The sequence below is a fragment of the Hemitrygon akajei genome, chromosome 20, assembly GCF_048418815.1.
Source record: "Hemitrygon akajei chromosome 20, sHemAka1.3, whole genome shotgun sequence".
NCBI classification, from domain to species: Eukaryota; Metazoa; Chordata; class Chondrichthyes; order Myliobatiformes; family Dasyatidae; genus Hemitrygon; species Hemitrygon akajei.
The window spans coordinates 23,995,818-24,010,912 of NC_133143.1; the positions used below are offsets into that span (position 1 = coordinate 23,995,818).

At 39.2% G+C, this 15,095-nt stretch overlaps 1 protein-coding gene across 1 annotated transcript in view; it reads right to left on the reverse strand.

Annotated features, from left to right (window-relative positions):
• The window catches only part of LOC140713648 (lysophospholipid acyltransferase 1-like), a 113,844-nt gene that overhangs the window by 10,237 nt on the left and 88,512 nt on the right, over positions 1-15,095 (reverse strand). Inside the window, exons 11-12 of the mRNA XM_073024015.1 lie at positions 12,775-12,907; positions 3,540-3,691 (exon numbers count right to left, since the gene is read on the reverse strand). Coding sequence (XP_072880116.1) covers positions 3,540-3,691; positions 12,775-12,907 — 285 coding nt within the window. The remainder of the gene's footprint in view (positions 1-3,539; positions 3,692-12,774; positions 12,908-15,095) is intronic.

Consider the following 15,095-nt stretch of genomic DNA (forward strand, 5'->3'; position numbering starts at 1 on the left):
ACGGTCAATTATGGATAACTCTGAACATCCTCTACATAGCACCATCCAGAGACAGAGAAGCAGTTTCAGTGACAGGTTACTATCGATGCAATGCTCCTCAGACAGGATGAAGAGGTCAATACTCCCCAATGCCATTAGGCTTTACAATTCTACCGCAATGACTTAAGAACTTTTTAAAAGCTATTATTAATGCTTTTTGAGATAGTGATTTAGATGCATATCATATTTTTTTACTGAGTTAAGTATTGTATGTAATTAGTTTTGCTACAACAAGTGTATGGGACATTGGAAAAAAAAGTTGAATTTCCCCATGGGGATGAATAAAGTATCTATCTATCTATCTATCTATCTACAGCTTTGTAAAATTTGGTTAGGCCTCATTTACAGTATTGTGTTCAATTCTGGTCACCTCATTATCAGAAGGACAAGGAGGCTTTGGAGAGGGTGCAGAGGTGGTTTGCCAGGATTCTGCTTGGTTTGGAAGAAATGTACTATGAGGAGAGAGTGGAAAAGCTGCAGATGTTTTCTGTAGCCTAGCAGAGACTGAGAAGTTTATAAAGTTCCTTGAGGCATAGACAGAGTAGACAGCCAGTATCTTTTACCCCAGAGTTAATATATCTAATACCAGAAGACATGAGGGTAAGTACAAAGGAGCACTTCAAGGCAATAAACACAAAATGCTGGAGAAACTTAACAGAAATGTCGACTGCTGCCTGGCCTTCTGAGTTCCTCCAGCATTTTGTGTGTGTTGCTTAGATTTCCAGCATCTGCAGATTTTCTCTTGATTGTGGATCAAGGCAAGTTTGTTTGTTGTTTATTTTTAAACACAGAGTGCTGGGGGCCTAACCTGAACAGCTGGTGGGGTGGGGGGGGGGGTAGTGGGATGGTGGTGAAGTGGACAGCTGGAACATTTAAGATACTCTTAGGTAGGCAGATGAATATACAAAGGGATAGATATGGCCAGGGTGTTCAGCTCAACAATGTAGGCCAAAGGGCTTGCCCTTTGCTCTACTGTTCTATGTTAACATAGCAAAATGACCCCAGCTTTTACACAAGCACTTAAGCAAATAAAATTTGATTTCTGATTGCTTAATGTGACATGGAGATAAGTGAACAAAGTAGGTTTTGAGAAGTGTCTTAAAAGAAGAATTACCTTTGGAGAGATTGAGATGTTTAAGGCTGATGCAACAAATGTTGGGGCTTTTGCCAGCAATGATGAGGCAATGAAAATGGAGGGTCCACTAAACAGAGGCACATTTGAGCAAGAATGCAGAGAGGCCATAGCAGAGCTCAAAAATAATTATGTGAATGTGGACAACAGCATGTTTAGTTTCAAGAGCTTACATGCAGAAAATCATTTGTTTACTCAAATGTGCAAAACATTATGGTCAAGATCAATATTCTGCATGGCACCCCTTCCAGTGCCAGAGACTGGACAGCAACAGAAAGTTAGGAAGAGGGAAAAATTGTTTAGCCCCTCAAGTCTTTCCTAATCTAACTTCATGTACTCTTTGATCCAGTTCCATTAATAACTCTGGTTTTCAAAAAGCTTTAACACAAATGTAAAAAAATAAGAATTAAACTGACATCGTATCTATTTGAACATTTTCGATATCTGCTATGCCTGGTGTGTAGAGTACTTTTGAAATCCCTTTCTGTACTGAGCATTACGATTTTTTGTTTTAGTCTCTATCCTCTAGTCCAGCCTTTCTTCGCCTTTTTGCCATGGAGGAACCCTTGAAATAATTTTCAGGTGTCAGGGAAACCCTGCATAAAAACCCTGCTTATACCTACAGCTAAAGTTACATTAGAGTGATCAGTAAGTTGTAGATATAATAATCAAAAAATAATTGTCAATGCTCTTTTGTGTTGAGAATGAATTTTAAGCTTACCTTCCTTGAAATTAATCTCTTTCCCTCCCTTTCATAAATTTTAAGAACTCAAAAGGCAAACATAATAAATTTCTCATTTCTGGGTCAAACTTTGGACTTCACCATCAACTGAAATGAAATGATTTCTATCCTTGCTTGTTAAAAAAAAATTGCTGACATTGAAAACTGCAGCAAAATGTTTATTGCTTTCCTATGAAAGGCAGAATACTCTTCTTTCACAGAAATCCAGAACTTGTCCAGTAAATCTCATCTTGAATACATGACCAGAGTGCAGCTCACAAAGTTCTTCCCTTCTCTCAAAGTCAAGTTCTTAGGCTGAGCAAAGATTCAGAGAAAGGGTCCCTCACCAGTCAAAACTGTTTATTTTTGTTTTAATCACAATCTCTTGCGGAACCCTAGTGACCTGCCCACAGAAACCTGGTTGAGAAAACCTGCATCCATTGGTGATATCCGATGCAGATTGGAGGAACATTTTCTTGAGCACTTTAACTTCATTTACGTGCCATCTAGGATCTCTAAATAGTCGAAAAATTTTAATTCCATTTCTCATCTCCACATAGACATAACTGTCCATGGCCTCCTCTACAGCTATGTGTAGGCTAGACACAGGATAGAGTAACAGCATTTCATAATCTGCCATGGTAGTCTCCAACATGACAGCATGAATATCAAACTCCTTAACCTCCAGTAACCTCACCATTCTGTCCCCTTTTCCCTTATCCCATTGGCCCCAAATCTTTCCCCTCCTCTACTCTCTCGAGCTATCCACCACCCGTGTTTCTCCCTTTGTTCTTCAATTACTTTATTATATGGTCCACTGTCCTCTCCTATCAGATTCTACTTGTTCAACCCTTTGTCACTTACATCTATCAACCACACCTTCTTATATCATTCTCAACCTTTCCCTCACTCACCTGCCTATTAATCCCCCCTTACCTAAATCCATCAATCACCCTTGATCTACCCTTCCTCCACCTCTTTATACTGGCCATCTCCCCTCTTTCTTTCTAGTCCTGATGAAGGGTCTCAACCAAAAACAACAATTGCTCATTACCAGACGCTATAGACGCTGCTTGACACACGGAGGTCCAGCATTTTGAGTGCTGATCCTGTAGTCTTGCATTCCCTAAACTTTGAAAATGGCTTTTCTCTGTTCACCTTGTCAGTGCTGGGACTACACTCCTCTTGCAACCTAAGCCTGGGAGCATCAGTGCACAAATTTTTTCTTCAAATGACAAAAGTTATCATAGATATCTCATTAACTAAAACTGCTCCTGATCTCCCCCTCAAAATACATTGATGAACTTGATAAAGGTCAACCATCCAGGCAAAACAGAAACAAATTTCAGCTTCTTTGTGCCGATACACTTGTTTCAACCACAATGCATCCATCAATGCTTTGGTTGAGATCTTCACATACCAGGATAGAATCTGATATTTTCCAGATGTATGTGGTTCAGTTTCCCACAAAGCTCCAAAAAAAAAGCTGCACTATCTGTAGTCCACCAAATAATAAATTCTAATAGAGAGAAGAGGAAATAAATCTCACCTTAACAAAATATTTGCAGTTATGTCTTTCATTTAGATCCAATGCTTTTTAAAATTTGTTAGCAAAGCCAAAAAAAATCAACCAGCCAGTTCACTTACTTGTAGAATTTGATGGTGGGCTCTGTCGCCAGTAGAATAAATGGTGTAACAATATAGCATAGGGCCATTTGAGTTGAAGTCCAAGTGATAATGTCATACACAACTTTCATTTTCTTAGAAGAAAGGAAGTAATGCCTGAAGTTGCTTCTCATCTACATGGCAGTAGAAAAACAAGACCCTGAGAACAAAATTCAAAATAACGCAACTGCTTCAAAACTTACTTACCAGGAACATGTTATGTCCCAATGCCCATAACACAAAATAGTGCCTCGAAATTCTTTCACTGTCAAAGAAGGGTTAAACATTGCGGTAGATGCAGCATCATGGTTTCAATCACAATTCTACTACAAAATGGTCAGTACACTTTCATAAGGCAAAGCTTCCTTATGACAGAAAGGGTGCATGTGACCATTGTGACCAACGCAATTCACATAAGCATGGCACTTAGAGCTCTAGCCCTTAAAAAGGAAAGCAGCCTTAAGCCATGTCATCCTACTGAAAATGTCTGGGCTAAGTGGATGGGGAAAGAGAATGGGGTCTCCAATTATAATAAATGGCATGTACACCTAAGTTTGACAATGACCTAGGAAGAAGTATATATGTAAAAGTAGGACTTGCAAGTGAGGAAACAACTGGCTTTCTAACAGTGCCAATACATCCAAAGTCAAGTGTGCCTGGTTTGGACTTTTCAATAACACAAAGCTGCAGAACATTCGTCTTGTGAGAAGCCAACAAGTGCAGATATTGTGTTGGCAGACAATCTTCCCTGAAGAGTTGAACCAAGTCATTGAGAAAAGTGGCCACTCTCTGAAACAAATCCTTAATGTGAAAGAGATGGTATTCTGTGGACCAGTATACTTCGTGCTGGTTGATCTCAAAGGATAAGAAAACTACTACAAACTCCTGGGCAGCCAAAGATCATCTTTCACTTCCACATGTAAGCCTGTGATTATACCTGTCAGAGAACCTCAGAGCTTTAAAAGGATATGAAAAGGCCAACCCTCCCATGGTGCAGCAATTTATCAAAAGAGTTAGTCAATACAACTACTCTTCCAAGATTATATCACATCACATTTCTTTGCTTTCATTGTGTAAGTAGTAGCCTGGCCAAAAGAAACTTGACAAGTAATTCAAACATCCATTTAATGATGATATCCAGGTAATGTGTTTGAGGCAATATTATTTCACTTTTCCAATCCTTGTATCACTACACTACAGCATTATTCAAATCTTTAATGAGACGTTATTTTTATGTCAAGCAGCATTGACAAATGCATTGTTCAGCAAATCTAGAAGAGGAATGATATCAAAATAGTCAGAGAATGTGTCAGAAACATGAGGAAATCAGCAGATGCTGGAATTTCAAGCAACACACACAAAATGCTGGAGGAACTCAGCAGGCCAAGCAGCATCTATGGAAAAGGGTAAACAATCAAGGTTTTGGGCCTGGCCTGCTGAATTTCTCCAGCATTTTGTGAGAGAATGCATCAATACTCTTGGAGTAATAGCATGCCATAACAAATGGGAAAACGTGGTCCAACTATGTGCACAACTCTCATGGTTTAACAAACCAGAAAATTTCTAGAAAGGAAAGTGGGGGCGGGCAGCAGAAAGGAAATTATAGACGAGTTAGCCTGACTTCAGTGGCTGGGAAGATGTTGGAGTCAATTGTTAAGCAGGAGGTTATAGAGTACTTGGTGACACAGGACAAGATAGGACCAAGTCAGCATAGTTTCCTTAAGGGAAAATCTTGCCTGCTGAACCAGATGGAATTCATTGAGGAGATTACAAGCAGGATAGATAATGGAGATGCAGTGGATGTTGTATATTTGGATTTTCAGAAGGCCTTTGACAAGGCGTCACCCTTGAGGCTTACAGGATAAGAGCCCATGGTATTACAGGAAAGTTACTGGCATGGTTAGAGCATTGGCTCATTGGTGGAATGCAGTTATCGGGAATAAAAGGATCATTTTCTGGTTGGCTGTCAGTAACTAGTGGTGTTCTGCAGGGGTCGGTGTTGGACTGCTTCTTTTTATGCTGTATATAAATGATTTAGATGATGGAATAGATGGTTTTGTTGCCAAGTTTGCAGATGATACAAAGATTGATGGAAGGGCACCTAGCGTTGAGGAAACGGGTAAGATGCAGAAGGACTTAGATTAGGAAAACGGGCAAGAAAGTGGCAAATGAAATAAGATGTTGGAAAATGTATGGTCATGCACTTTGGTAGAAGAAATAAATGTGTAGACTATTTTCTAAATGGGGAGAAAATCCAAAAATCTGACATGCATAGGGACTTGGGGGAGTCCTCAGACAATAGATGTTAACTTGCAGGTTTAGTCGGTGGTGAGAAAGGAAAATGCAATGTTAGCTTTCATCTCAAGAGGTCTAGAACTTCCTTTCTCAACCTTTTTACCCTGCAGGAACCCTTGAAATAATTTTCCGGTCTCAGGGAACCCCTGCATTAAAAGTATTATATCTACAGCTCGTGGTTCATTAACATGATCAGTAAGTTGTAAACACAATCATCTAAAACTAATTGTCAGTGCTCTTTTGAGTACAGAATAAATTTTTAGCCAACTTTTCTTGAAAAAAGAAACATGTAAAGCTTAGTTTACCTTTCTTGAAACTAACCTTTCTTTCCCTTTCATAAATTTTAAAAAGTCAAAAGGCAAACATAATAAATTTCTGTTAAATAATCAGCACAGAATAATTGGCTTAAGCCAAAATGGAATTTTATTTTTCTAAAGGTAGGCTCGGTAAATTTAATTTAAATAAAGGTTGTAAATTGATTTTAATTAAAAGCTTTACTGTTTGTTTTCGGATTCCAATAGCTGTTTAAAATAATCAGCACTTTTACGTGTGATATGACTGTGACTGGTAGTTAATTCTCTTTTCAGTTTTACTGGAGCCATTGCTGCATTTGTAAGGTGTTTGCCACTGTCTAGACACAATGGAATAGAGGATAATAAAATATTTTTAAAAAACACAGCATAATAAATAAATGAGAAAACAGCAAAAAAAACCAAACATTTCATGATCTCTTGCGGAATGCCTAGTGACGACTTGCTGAACTCCTGTTGAGAAACCCTGGTCTAGAATACAAGAACAGGGATGTGATGCTGAGGCTTTATAAGGCACTGGTGAGGTCTCGCCTTGAGTATTGTGAACAGTTCTGGGCTCCTTATCTAAGAAAAGATGTGCTGGCATTCGAGAGGGTTCAGAGGAGGTTCACAAGGATGATTCAGGATTATCATATGAGGAACGTTTGATAGCTCTGTGCCTATACTCATTGGAATTTAGAAGGATGAGGGTGATCTCATTGAAACCCTTCGAATGTTGAAAGGCCTAGACAGAATAGATTTGGAAAGGACATTTCCCATGGTGGGGGTCTAGGACAAAAGGACATTTAAAATAGAGATGCGGAGAAACTTCTTTAGCCAGAGAGTGGTGAATTTGTGGAATTTGTTACCACAGGCAGTTGTGGAGGCCAGGTCGTTGGGTGTATTTAAGGCCGAGATTGATAGGTTCTTGATTGGCCATGGCATCAAAGGTTACAAGGAAAAGGACGGGGAGTGGGACTGAGGAGGGGAAAAAAAACGATCAGCCATGTTTGAATGGTGAAGTAGACTCGATAGGCCAAACGACTTAATTCTGCTCCTATGTCGTATGGTCTTAAGGTCTAAGACAATGTCAAAGATGAGACAATAGGTCAGGATAACATTGATGAGTAACCATAGAGTTCAGAAACCTTAAGTTTGAGCAACACAATTAATAAGAGGAACAAGAAGCTATACTGACACATCATTACCAACACCACCAAAACTGCTCAGTACAAATCTTCCAAAGCAGTTTTCTATATCAAGAAATTGATACCTTTCTTCAAAAATAATGATCCCAATGTGAAAGGCAGCATCGCTTGTGGCTCATATGATGGGAGGTGACAAGCTTGGCTATACAGAATCATAGAAATGTACAGCACAGGAACAGGACTTTTGGCCCTCCTCATCCATGCTGACCGCAATGCCTATCTACACTAATCCCAACTGCCTGCATCTCTCTTCACCTTTCACATCCCAGTACTGTACCCTTTTCTTTGCATGGCATTGAAAGAAGCAGAGTTATTTGATTACAGTTCTTGGCCAATGCCTCATAAAATGTTGCACAGTCACAAAAGAGATGCCAAATTGGTTCAACGTGTTGCTGAAGGTCTCAATGTATGCCATAGAATCACAGGGGCAAACACTCAGGTTTACATTCCTTGCATTCCTGGTGTCATCTTTGTAAACTTTTTCTGCCTTCCTCTTGTGCTTCCACATAAATATTTATTATGTACTGGAAGTGGAGTATCTACCTATTAAATTTTGCTTTTCTGGAATTCAGTAGATTCATGACATCTCTCTCCCACTACGGCCTCAAGTATAATGCTTGGAAAGTGTGTGTGAGATATGATGCAGCTTGCACACTGATTTCAACTGTGTTGTGCATACTTCATAGTTCCCCATGCCTCAGGCTTTGGAAAGACTGCCAGCTGTTGCTTCAGACACGATGTGGTGACTGCATAATGAGTGAGGGTGAGCTTTAAGTGGCACAGGCTGTTTTTATTTATTGCCTGGGCTCCCAAGCTTTCGATTTCCCACTTATGTGCCCATCCAACAAATGGCACAATTATTGCTTCTTGAAAGCTACAATTAGCACACAGTGCTAAGCTGGCAAGCAGCCTGGTGCCAGCGCATGTTAAACAGTGCAATACAATCTCTAGAAAAATTGAGCCAAACAGGTTATTAAAAATGGCACATAACTAGAAGCCTGATTGTACTGAGATATAAGCACAATATCCAATCATGCCTGTCACTAATTGTCTATTATTGTACTTTTCTTGGCTATAGGAATCTTGGTAATTAGTGGTATTACTGCTCAAAGCCTGAAGCTATGAATGCTCCTAGTTAACTAACTGCAGAATCCAATTTTTTTTCACCTCTGGTTTCCTGCAATTTGGATTTTTGCTCCACCCTCATAAGCTTGCAGCTTTACTTTTTTTCCCCCCGCCTTTTGTATATAGCTGACATGAAATCATGAGTAAAGAAATTCAGCTGCAGGCACCCAACCTCCACCAGCACATACACAAATCATGTGACTAAACTTCCAGAAGCATCTCAAACTAAAGCTAAGATCAGAAGATTTTATAACACTGAACATCTTAAGGCAATAGGTTATATTCAATAAATGACTTCGATACTTTTAATTATAAAAGCCTTAAAATAGGCATGGCACATCTAAAAATATCTTTTAGTTCTTTCCATTAACAGCTCATTTAACAGAATCTGTTTATAATGTAACGTGCTTCAGTTTACAAAAACCTTTGCATGTCAGTAACTCAAATACCATCTCCTCATCCTGATTCAACCCATGTATTATGAGCTCCATGAAGCCAAAGAGTTCTTTGACTGTTATGCCAGTAAATTCAGTTTGCCACTGAGTCACTGACTCCTGTTGTGGTAGGTTGAGAGCTGAAAATGGACACAGGGATTGCAATGTGGATTTACCTCACAAATTCCTAATGTCAGCTGATTTGTTTGAGTGGTGTATGGAAGGCAAAACTAATCACATCAATGACGGTTGCTGCAAAGCACAACAGGTGGTTCACATTCATAAATAGCCAGAATCAATTAAAGTCAGGCTGCAGGTCTTAAAGGGATTTCACCTGGAACAGATGTTGGATAGAGATTGGGAGTTCATTCTGCCTTTCAATTCATTAAAGAAAGATAGTTAAACAAAAACGAATGGGCTATAAATATGAAGTGCTAAATCCTTGGTAAAGGGGATGGAGAAGAAAGTAGGTGTGCTGTTTCACTCGGAGCACAAGGTTCCCCTGACAAGTCCCCAGAAGACAGTGGGAAAAATATAGGACACAGAGAGAATTACATGTTCAAAAGGTCTTAGACATATAATCAGAGTCAATACCGGTAACTATAACTTCCAAACTGATGCCCTGCCAACAGCAGTACTAGTCTCAGGCTCTATTCAATGAATCTTGTCCACCATAATCTTCTTCAATGAGAACTCATCCCTATACTGAAAGGTCCATCTCTCCCTGCAATGCTCAGGAATAACTGCAACCTTTACACCAGTATCTCACATTGACCAGTGTAGCATCCAAGCATGCAACATTCACAGTACATGTTCCCCTAGCTTTTACAGCTAGGTGGTTCATCAAAGGAGGCAAAAACAACCAACTGAGAGTGAAACACATCTGATTTAATGACCTTATTTATAAGGACACTGCTAAAATTATGGCAAATTGGGTGATGGAATAACAAAAGACACAGCATTCTCATATCTAAAACTCCATTTTGTTACTCCTTATCCCATAATTTACTTCTGACTTATAAGGTGTTGATGGTGTAAGCATTCAGCTAACTTACAGTATACTCACCAGCCTCCATCCCAACATCACACAACAGCATACCTGTAGATTTTAGCAACTTTGAAGGATTCTAAAAACATCAAACTTTCAAAACTATTCAACTGAAGCAACAGCCAGCAGGAATCAATCAGCAACCAAGCAGTGCTGATAGGGTAACCCTCCAGATGCTGGTTACATTCAGAAAAGCAAATAGCTACACTGCTGAGTTTCATATTGGATTGGTAATATAATCTGGTTAACCAGAGGGGATACGTTGGGCTAATCCACTCACCAATTTGGTGCTTGAGGCGAATTGCACTGCCCGAGTACTGACTTCATTGGAAACTCACCTGGTAATTTCTTCAGGGTAGGCATGGTAATTGCCACTGTGCACAGAAAATTAGAGTGACCTTCAAGTCACATATTACCACAAACCAGCACTACATATTTAAATTTCTATACTGGAACAATAGCAAATATGGTAAAGCAGAGATTGTAAAATATTTATAACACTTGTAACATGAAATCCACTCCTCATTACAAGACCAGTTTAACTTTTAATCCAGAGAATTTTTCCAGAGCCAGGCTATTCTTTGGTAATTGGGAAATGAAAATGAAAACAATTAGTTCATGAGATTACATAAATCAGTAAATCTGTCTAGATGGAAATCACTACACCTAAGAAATCGCCGTCATTTGTGTTAGATGGTACCGCATACAGAACACCAAGGCAACTACTGTTTTCACTCTAATTAACTTCAAACTGACAATAACAGAAAATTCACACGAGAGAGCTTCATTACAATTGACAGTGATATTGTAGCCAGTACAGCCAGAGATACAATCAAATGGAAGAATGTTTTCATGTCTCCCATCAGTAGAACAAGTATCTAGACAATGAGAAAAGTTTTCTTTTTCTCCATTTTTAATGTTCCAGCATCCATCGACAGTTCCAATTATTCTGACATCACCATCAGTTGTAAACTGCCCATTCAAGTAATGAAATGCATATGTTGAAAAGCCGCAGTGAACTTCAGTAATCCTGACTCACTCATGAATGCATAAATAGAATAATGAAAATTTATAGAAAAACAGAACTTGCAATGTTACTTTCAAAGTCCATTGAAATAAAGACATCAGAAAAGGTGCAAGATAACTAGAATGATATCAGAATTAAGAAGTCTTGCTGATTAGATAAAATGCAAATAAGTTCAGGTTGTTTTTCTCAGAAATATGACTAATAAATCATCTGATTAATGTCTAAGATTATGAAAGAGTTTGAATATCACAGACAGAAAGAAAATATTTCCACCTGTTGAGAACAGCAGAACAAAGGACCATAAATATACTGTACGAGTCACTATCAAACCTAACAAGGATTTCTGTCATTATTCACAGGTACCTATAACATAGAATTTTGAGACAGATCACAAAGGTGCTGAGGGGAGCTAGATAAACAAGATCGAGAGAAGGATAACTGTATCTGCTGGAATGGTTAGACAAAGAGGAGTGGAAGGATGCTCTGAGGAATATATACACCAGCATGGATCAGTTGGGCCAAATAGCCATACAGTTTTCAGTTATGTATAACAAGTGACCTGCAGCTTAATAACAAACAGGATGAACAAATATTCAAAAAGTTAATAATTGTAATCAGTATCTCCCATTCACACAACCTTGCATTAGCTCCCCGTTTCTCATCTATACACTGCCTCTTGGCAAGATAAACATTAATCATTTAGACAAATGAAGCATAATACAAAATAAAAGTTTGTTGATGACACAGAAATTTGGACTGCAGGAAGAATGAATGGGTTGGTCAGCTGCAAAGAAAAATAGCAATATAATGCTATTTTAGTAAATGAAAGGTTATTGAGTGATATAGAAGAACTGATGGACTTTGAACTATATGCACACAGAGCATTAAAATATCAGGACAAGTCAACAATGGATTTTTAAAAAACTAGCCTGTAGAACTTGAGGCACAGGAGAGCTGGGAGACTGCTGTAACTGCCACGGACTTCAACTGCTCATAACTCTAGTCACAAAATTACTGGAAAGGACTGATTAGATTGGAGGGATACAACATAGAAATTGATCCTTCAGCTCTGAGGATTTCTGTGTGGATCACAAAACACTCATCAACACTAATTCTCTATACATTCCTTTCTATTATCCCTTACCACCCCTCCCCATCTCCCTTCCCAGATGCTACCATTGAACTACACATAAGAGTCAATTTACAATTCCAATTAACCCACTAGCTCATATCTTGTTGGAACACAGAAGGAAGCCATAAAAGTAGAGGAAAACCACGAGGTGACAGGGAAAACTTGCAAACTCCACACAAAGGAAGCTAGAGGTCGAGAATGTAACAGGTTCGCTGGAGCTGTGAGATAACAGCTCTACCATCTGCACTACTGTGTTGCTCCAATATTGCCATGAGAGGAAAATTAGGAAGGTAGTAGTCGAATAAAACATTTTTTGTTCATGCAGAGGCTTGTCGGGCTCTTTTACACACTCAGAGGATGGGAAAGGCATATTGAAACAATACTTGGATATGTATTTGACCTGCCAGGCTAAGTGGATGACACTGGGATTAGATTAGAAAACTCTTTCCTACTGCCACGAGTCTTCTCTGTTGTGAATTTTCTGTGATTTTACATAATCGAAAGCGTCTGCACACAATATGTCAAAAAAAAGTGGTTAACAAAGAAATTGTGAATTACTTTTGAAAGTTAAAAAACATTGAGTGCCTTCCAGTTCAGTTGTTTAAGAAATGATACCAAGCAGTAGCAAACCATCTTTTGCACATGGATTGATACTCACCGCTCTTGCGGCCAGCGTGATGGGGATTGCAGTTACAAAAGTGAAGTAATAGCCAGGGTACACACCGTGCCACAAGGCTGAAAGTATAAATGTTAGAGCAGTAGGGAAGTAGGGAGCCCGGTTGTAGCAAACACTAAAGAAAGCAGAAATGGACAACATTAGAAAAAGATGAAAAAAATTTGATTTGTTCTGCATTATTTCCAATCAAGTTAGTTCTTTGTGCTGACTGTCAAAAGACTAAAAGTTGTTTAAACTTGCATGGTAGGATGACCCAGAATGGCATATACCTGATCAAATTCTGTACTACCAAATTGGAAGTTACTCATTCATACGCATAATAGACACAATGAATATAAATATACAACTAAAAATTATTTTTCACTGTCCTTGGAACAACTCTAATGAGACAAGTTTAAAATGTAATGACTGATTTTGTAGATAACCATGTAAACTAAATTCTATACAGCAAAGGTACCACATATCTCGCAAGTTAATCCGCCATTATAATCCTGTCCTTTTGTCCTTTACATTGAAGTGAACAGAAGGTGAAATCAAACAACCATAAAAGAGTCATCAATCACCTGCTGCCTAACATGCCACCAGCACAGACCTTTAAAATGACATATCCAAAGATAGGATACTGTATCACATAAATCAGCACGTTGACATGTATTAAATATTGCATGAAATCCTTCTCAGTAATCTATGTTAATTTATCAGAAGGGTATTAGTTACTAATGGATGGATAATTTAGTGAGACCGTGGCACACCGTGTTCATTCTGGAAAACGCACCAATCTATTCCATTTAACTGATTCTTAATACCAACTGGAACTTCCTCATTTCGTTCTCTGTCCTCGAATGCATTTAAATGTAACCAAACATTTTCTTAACATTGCAAGCAGCCCTTATTCCCTAACAATAAATATTTGATCACTTGATCTAATCAATCTTTGGTTACATTTTCCCTGACAAGATGACCTATCTGCTCAATTAGAGTAATAAACATTTATTAAAATTTATTGCAATAACTTCATAAAGGAAAGCACTTTTAACAAATCTACTTGCACAGATTTTGCAGGGTATCAGAAAAAGTGTCAGCATTCACCTTTGTTACATCAGGGAACTGCTGCCTCACAGCACTAGAAGAGACTCATGTTTAATCTCGACTTCTGATGTGTATAAGGAGCTTGCATGTGCTCCTCCTTATGAGTTTCCCTGGGTACTCTGGTTGGCTCAGACACCTCAAAGACATGCAGATTGGTATGTTAAATGTCCAGTTTACAGCATTGCTGATGCTGTAAAAGCATTGGAAAGTTGTGAGGTAAGTGAAAGATACCTGGACTCTGACTTGCTTTTCTCGCCATAATATTTGTGGCTGGCTCAGTCACATCGCATGGTGTGTATGAGGTGCTCAAGTAGGTGTAAGTACCTTACACTGGGTGCAGGTGGTGGAAGGGGGTTGTAATGCCCCTATCAGGGCTGCTTGTCCCCCACATCTCTCACTATGGCTCCAAGAAGCTGATTGCATCTGACAGTGACCATACCCCAGGTAAAAGGATTGACAGGGCTGGCTAAGCCAGGTGAGGGTAGCCAATGGGTATCAAACCCTTGGTGAGATAGGGATTTGTTCAACCTAACAAGCAAAGTTGACTGGGTGGAGGAAATCAACAGGATGATTAAATCATCAGGAAGGTCATCCAGTGGTGCATTGTGAACAATGAAGTGCACAAGGCCATGTCTGAGCACAGAGAACAACAAACCCAACCAGTTCCCCTCCACCACCACCCTCCTCCATCTGGTGGAACTGGTCCTCATCCTCAACAATTTCTCTTTCAGCGTCTCCCACTTTCCCCAAACTCAAGGTGTAGCCATAAGCACCCTCATGGGCACTAGCTATGCCTGCCTTCTTTTTCATTACGTGGAACTATCCACGTTCCAAGCCTTCCCTGGTAATGCTCCCCAATTCTTCCTCCACTACACCAACGACTGCATCGGTGCTGCTTCTTGCACCCACGATGAACTCATCAATTTCATCAACTTTGCCCCTACCTTCCACCCTATCCTTAAATTTACTTGGTCCATTCTGGATATCTTTCTCCTCTTTCTTGATCTCTCTGTCACCATCTCTGAAGACAAACCGTCTACCAATATCTTTTATAAACCTACCAATTCCTATGGCTATCTTGACTTTACTTCTTCCCACCCTGTCTCCTGTAAAATGCCATTCACTTTTCTCAGTTCCTTCATCTTCCCTGCACTTTTCAAGGATGAGGTTTTCCGATCTGGGACATTAAAGATGTCCTCCTTCTTCAAAGAATG